General features: G+C 35.4%; 1 protein-coding gene across 2 annotated transcripts in view; it reads left to right on the forward strand.

Moving 5' to 3' along the window:
• The window catches only part of LOC125036714 (protein mono-ADP-ribosyltransferase PARP12-like), a 15,265-nt gene extending 11,919 nt beyond the window's left edge, over positions 1-3,346 (forward strand). For both annotated transcript variants that reach the window (XM_047629542.1, XM_047629543.1), the window contains exon 2: positions 1-3,346. This exon is cut by the window's left edge and continues 466 nt beyond it. In XM_047629542.1, the coding sequence (XP_047485498.1) occupies positions 1-1,405 (1,405 nt within the window). In that variant the 3' untranslated portion in view covers positions 1,406-3,346.
• The last annotated feature ends 3,918 nt before the right edge of the window (positions 3,347-7,264 follow it).

Raw genomic sequence — 7,264 nt, forward strand, 5'->3', positions numbered from 1 at the left:
TCTTTTTTGGGCGAAGGCACAATGCACAAGTAACAATTGTGATTATGCTCACGATTTCACTTCATACCATAATACACTACTTTGGAAAATGTTCTCTAACAGAAGAAGCTTCGATATCCGTGAATGTATTCGGGATAATCACAGACGTATGAGATTTAAAAAACAAGGTTCAGATGGTCAAATATGTACGTTAAGTATCAGGAACAGATGTACAAGAGACTGTTCAAAAGTCCACGCTAAAATTCCTTACCAATGGGAGGTTCAGCTTGCTGATTCATGGACAAAATTTTCTCGCAGCCAGACCTACTACCTAGAAGAAATGTTCAGTCGACCAGACAGTGAAGAGATTGAGCTTCCTTCCATGGAACGCAGCCTTCAAACCCATCCGGCATTTTCGAAATTCTACTCCTTTTTGTCCAAGAGTAAATTGTGGTTTGTGAATTTTGAGACCATGAAACTTCACTCTCAACACATCTGTATGAACATACGTAGACTGTCAACTCCCTCAGATATTATGGTAGATATTAATTTAGCAACACGGTGGATCTGGTACTGGGAAGATGACAGCGGTAGTTGGCATCCATACACTGATGGAGCTAGCGAAAAATTCTATATAATTTCTCTTAGCGATCAAATGGAATATGAGAAAATAAATGCTAGATCACAAAATATGCAAGTTAAAATTAGTGGCAGTCCTTACAGTATTAATATTATGGACATGTATCAACAAAATAAGGATACTAATAAAATAAGGAAAATACGAAGGAGACCATCATGTCTCCCTTCAAAACAGAAACATGATACTTCATTTAGTAGCCAATTTTTCAGTCTGTCGGAGAATAGAAACTTTTTGAGACACCCTGTCAGGGCAACCTCTTCTGAATTTATGTATATCAAAGGGCTGCTGCAAATTGGAATGAGGAGTATTCGTGTCGCAACCATGGAACGCATTCAGAATAACCATCTCTGGAAAGCTTACCAAAACAAGAAAAAACTTCTTTTGTCCATTTACAAAAATGATGCATCCCTTATCAACGAACAGTACCTGTTCCATGGGACAAAGCATGGAGTAATCGACTTGATCTGCAGTGATAGCTTTGATTGGCGACTGTTTGGCACCAACGTAGGCAATGTCCATGGTAAAGGGACATATTTCACAAATGATTCAAGATTGTCAAATAGCTACAGTGAAAGTAAATTAGGTTTAAAAGCTGTGTTTGTGGCTTTCGTCCTTGTAGGAACAATGACAAGGGGAAACAAGGACATGGAGATTCCTCCCCAAAATGCTGAATTCGGTAGGTGCTTTGATACTACCTGTAATGATGATTTTACACCTAACATCTTTGTAAAGTATAACAAAGACGAATATTACCCTGCATATATTGTCAAGTACTATGAGAATTAATTATATAGTTCATAGAGTAACAATATTAGCAACTTCAGAACCAGAAAACTAAGAAGTATGCATTATATTATGGTTTCGTGTAGGGAATGTACTGCAGAAAAGTCCCAACAACTGCACTTAGTCCTCACCGAAGAATACCTGGCAAACCTTTCTTTACGATTAGTAGATGATTGACAGGCACTCTTAGATGAGTGGTCAGTCCTGTAGGTATTCAAATTTTCTGTAGACACAAGGCAGCAGACGCTCCCAAAGACGTTAAAGTCTGATTAGAGAGAGAGAGAGAGAGAGAGAGAGAGAGAGAGAGAGAGAGAGAGAGAGAGAGAGAGAGAGAGAGAGAGAGAGAGAGAGAGAGAGAGAGAGAGAGAGAGAAAGAGAGAGAAAGAGAAAGAGATAGAGATAGTTATGTTATTGATTAAAGTTTAAGCAGTTATTGGAATCTATTAACTGGTCTGGGAACACTCATGGACCCACATACCTTTATATATGCTCTGATTATTACTACGACTACTTCTGTCATAAATATTTTATTAATATATATAGTTGTTGTTTTGTTTAAGATATGTCGTGTCCTTACTCTTTATGTGGGAATTTTTATATAGTTAATGTCTAAATTGTATACAATTAGGCTAAGAAATAAACCAATATACTGTACATCAGTAAAAATAAAAAGAACTATTACGACGATCTTTAGAGCTCCACTGACCAGTGAACAACCTTGTTTCAAACGTGTTTAAGCTCCAGCCATCAGAGCTAAGTGAACAGATACCTTTATGCATTTTGTTTTATTTGTGACCAGTGGTTAAACGTGAGAGCATGAAACATTCTTTCGGACCATACTACTATTATATAAAAGTTCACCTGGAATCTCGTCTTCAGCAGAGATTTCTTACAAGATTATTTTATTCCTTTGATTAGTGATCAGAAACGGTAGTACATTTTACTAATCTTTTACTAGTTAGCCAATTGTACTGATGATTGCAATTTACTACTGACAGTAACAACACTAAAAAGATAAAAAAAATACCTGCTATACAAGATCTCTCCGAAAGTGTCCACTTTATTATATACAAAAGAACTGCTGTCCTAGGAAGACAAAGACATGGACTGCCTCCCCCACACTTCCCAATGGAGCTTTCTAAAAAATTTAACCCAATATTTTTTTGTGTTATATAAAGTTGTTGTTTTTTTGTTAGATTATTTCATACATATACAATGCATATCCAGTGACCCAGGACCTGCAATGGTTGAGGAATATACATATATATATATTTATATATACATGCTTATGGTTATAAACAAACTGAGTGTCACTGATAAAACAAATTAACCAGTGATATTATGTGCATGATATTGGCTTTTTCTGTTTTGTACAGAAATTTTGCAGAGGTTTCTTAGATTATATATGAAGACTGTTCTGCATACATTGATTTACCTGATGAATTAACCATACGAGCAGAACGACTGGGGTGCAGCATCATTTATTTAGAGATCTATCATGCAACCAGCTTGTTTGGAAAGATTACTAATAAAGTAAGTGAACCAGTTAGACTTCATACTTTATATTGACTTTTTAAAAAGTATTTGGGCAAATAGTCATCCCACAGCAGTGGTCCTAGAGCATTCACTCTTTATATGGCCATACTTTTCGCTTGATATTCCTTTAAAAAAAATTAGGGTTTCGGGCATCTGCAGCATTCGAATCTTGAAACCTCTAAAATGTTGCTAATCTGTTTTTACCTTCCAGTAACATTATACCTTTGCTAAGAGGTTGCCGTCCAGAACAGTATACCTTTTCAAAAGTTTTTATTGAAGACCTTATAGTGCCACGGAATTTAACTTGTAATATAAGCATGATATATCAAATCAATGTTTATGGAAAACATTTGATGTTTTACAAAATTATTTTTTTTAATAGCATTATCTAAGTAAAGATTATAACTGTACAGTCGTTTCCTTGTCCGTTTACTAATTAGTTTCAACACTTCAGGCCTCTATAGAAATATTATTCTGAATGTTTGCTTTTTGGCATAACCCTCATAGGGAATGTAATCTCAGTTGAGGTTCTTACAGGGATCCTCAAAAGTTTTAGACCATTAACCCTTTCATGGATTCCTTTAATTCTCATTATCTTCCAGACATTACAAAAGAGTAGATATGCAGTTCCCATATGCATTAGTGAAAGGAACTGCATACCAAGTCCTGCTTTCCACATACATCAGAAAAGGGAACAGCATATCAAGACCTGTAACACTGTTGTTCTGTGTCCCCTACACCGAACAACATCGGATATGGCTGATATGGCTAACGGAAAAATGATACCAAGAGACTGCAATTTTTTTTTTTTTTTTTTTCATATACGAAGAGGGTTCTCGATCGAGCAATCCTCTTTATAATAGATTGATGTGGTTGTAGATTCTTTAGTAGTTTTAAGTCCAGTAATAGTCGTTTCGTTAATATCTTCTAAAATATTCAAAGATAGTCAATGTGATTTTTTTTTTTTTTTTTTTTTGCGGTTTTTCTAAGATGAGTTTCAATCTAATAACCTGGATGTTCTTTCTATCTTCTTCATCCATTATTACAAATGCTATGGATCCTATATTTATGTTGGAAATCTCGCTCCGATTTACCCATGAATCAAACTTTTTAGGCCAACCAAGGAATTATACGATTTTGTAAAAATCTGCCAATACATAAGCTGGTACGGATTGCTTCTTATCAATTAATTTTATTCTAAATATTTCTTCCGCATTTTGCTGTGAAAAGCTTCGGTGGAAGTGATTGCTTAATCTCGCTTCCGTTACCACCCTAAAGGTTGTCCTCACCGCCAGTAAATAACTAATATTTTTTCTAGTGCTCGTTTTCTTTTCGTGTGGATTGCTTTTGAATGTCTTATGGTTTTGTTAGCTTATGCACTTCGGTTAAGTAAAAGTAATTAATTATTTAAGAAAAGTAAAAAGAAAAATTATACAATAAAACCTAAAATAATTCACCCAAAGTAAATCCAGTTGATTAAACTAGAACAATGCAAACTTCAATAAAAGTTAAGACAAAAGTGAAGAGACCTTCCTTTCACCACATGAACACTAGGGTGTTTCAATAATTGTCGATTTTCTAAAATTTGCTCGAATCCCGGGGGCAAGTTAAGAAATAGGCGCCTATGAATTTTCTGAGGTTGGAAATGTATTTTTTATTAAAATCAAAGTATTTCGCATTCTCTATTTTCAATTGAAAGATTTGATAAAATTATGATTTAGACACCGCTTCGAACGCCAAATAACGCCTCGTTTTCTGTTGTCGGTATACCTATTTTATTTTTAAAATACCTCAATATTATATTTTTCTTTAATATTTTTGCATCAAAATTATTTATATTATAAATTAATATTATATAAAGTTCTTTAATTGCCATAAGACTAATTTAGTAGGCTTGACTTCTTTTTACTTTGTGTTCTCTCCCACCGAATCGGGCTTGGGTCGCCGAGAGCATGCTTTGGCTCTCGGACTTCTCACTTCGCTTAAATTATTTAAAGTAACATATTCTATTTAACAAGAGGCTATAAAAGGAAAGGATTCTAGTAATGATTTTATTTGGAACATCATATATTGCATACAATATAATTTTCATTCTACTCCTTTGTTTACAGTGCCATATCTCCGACTGCGCCGTTCTCTAGTTTCTGTTACAACAATTCTGTTTATGTCTTCACATTTTTTCATGTTTCCAATCTGTCTTTCACAGTTTTGATAATGGCCAGGTATTAATGAACTTTTGGGTTTCCACATATCGATTTCATGCATATCATAGGCCAAGTATGCAAACTTCATATCTGTGGTCAGATGTTGGGAAATTAAATCTTTCACACTCAGATTACACAGTTTTTCTGCAGTGAAATTGTGCTTCTCCTTATTTTTGAATAGGGCTGGTGTGTATGGCCATTTTTCACGAATTCCTCTTTTCAAGATCTTTGCAACTTCATCGATGTAATCATGATCAACAGCCAAGGGAAGAAGTGTACCATCTGCATTATACAGATGTCTGTTGATGGACGAGAAGTAGCTGCTAGGAAAGCCAAGTTCACAGCCAATCCTGGCATACCTCCTTGAAGTTTCAATAGCAGTTCTGAAAAGAGTCATTCCATTGCTGTTCACAGCAGAACGCCAGCACATGAAATTAACTTTTGCAAAATCAAAAATACTTCTGATTGTTCTTAGATTTTTTTTCAGTGCTTTCAGACACTTTATGGTGTTGTTCTTTATTCCAATCTTGGATTTATTGGGCAAATCACCATCACAAACTCCTTCCAGCTTGGTCAGTATGTAGTCAATGGTCAGGCAGGGAACAAAAAAATCCCAGCCACCTGACACCAACTGGCAAAAGACATTTCTGCAATATCTTCACTGTTGCATATAAATGGGACTTCTGCATTGTTGGTCTGCTTCCATTTCAGTCTGTTAAATTCCCGTCTTTGCGCCTGATAATCAACACTTCCGAGTGATCCATTGCTTCCTTGTACTTTTGCATCATACCAATCTATATCTTCCTTGAGGATTTCTCGGGGTTGTTTCTTTGCCTTGAATGACACAATCACAGTTTTCGAGAATTTTGTCTTCAGTGTTACATTTCTGATGGAGTCGTAGTACTCTTTCTTTATTTTCTTTATTTTTTCTTTCATATACCAAGGTGATATTATCTTAATGCCGAATTTGCTATACAGCACAGCAATTTCCGCCTGTAACTGGGATATAATCTGAGATTCCGTAATAGTCAAATTATTGCATGGCAAGCTATCTTTTGAGCATCCTTTTAGTGTCTGGTTACCATGTCATTCTAAGTCACAGTATCGAGCAAGAATGTCACTCTTCGTCAGTGGTAAAGGTGGCAAAACATCAATGGTACCAAACTCTTTTAGTATACGTGTAGCGGCACTGCACAAACCACCACGTCGAAATGCCATATTGCCACTGACGAGATCGTCACCACAATATAGGCGAGCGAGTAATGTGCCTTATTAAGGTAGCACAAGTTTATATGGAAATGCATAGTGACTGGGAATCTTTACGGAAGTCCCCAGGAATCATTCGCAATAACCTAAGTTACCCTATGTTTGATTCTGCCATAATGTCGGATAAACCGAAATGCCCTTCCGTGGGTCTTGCGGGTCATAGCCAGGCCGGCTGAGGCCGCCGCACCTCATCCCAGCGCCGAAAATGGTATTATACTTTAATCAAAATTTGCATATAGTAGATATTTTTTGATTTGTCTAATATTTTGCATGTCGTCATTTACGCATAGTAGGCGCCTGTTTAGCAACTTGCTGAATGATTCTGAAAAAGTCGGATTTATTGAAACACCCTAAATTGAACACGTAGGACTCGTATAAACTTACAAAGGATCCCCGCAACCCATAGCCCGTTTTGCTCAGACTGGGTAAAAAGGTAAACACAGAAACACCCAGATGATTCAGGTACTCAAATTCAGTACATATAAACACTTACCAGGCTTTGACCACATGTTTAACCTAACATTAAATAAAAGGGTATAAGCAAAGGGATTTGCACACAACCATTTACCTCCCACGATGTCTGGCTACTACACAGCCGTTTTCAGAAAATCCACCGAGTTTAGTTGCGTTTGTTAATATTAAAAAACTTGAAGCTAATTTCTTCATCAAGATTATTTTATATTATCTCAATTTACGCTACTTCCAAAATCATTACGTATAGTTTTTAAAATACAACTAAATATTTTTCATAAGAAAATATATGTAATATTTATATATATATAAATATGTATATATGTATATATACATATATATATATTTATATATACATATATATGTATATATGTATATATGTATA

This window comes from Penaeus chinensis, chromosome 21 (genome assembly GCF_019202785.1).
Source record: "Penaeus chinensis breed Huanghai No. 1 chromosome 21, ASM1920278v2, whole genome shotgun sequence".
Taxonomy (NCBI): Eukaryota; Metazoa; Arthropoda; class Malacostraca; order Decapoda; family Penaeidae; genus Penaeus; species Penaeus chinensis.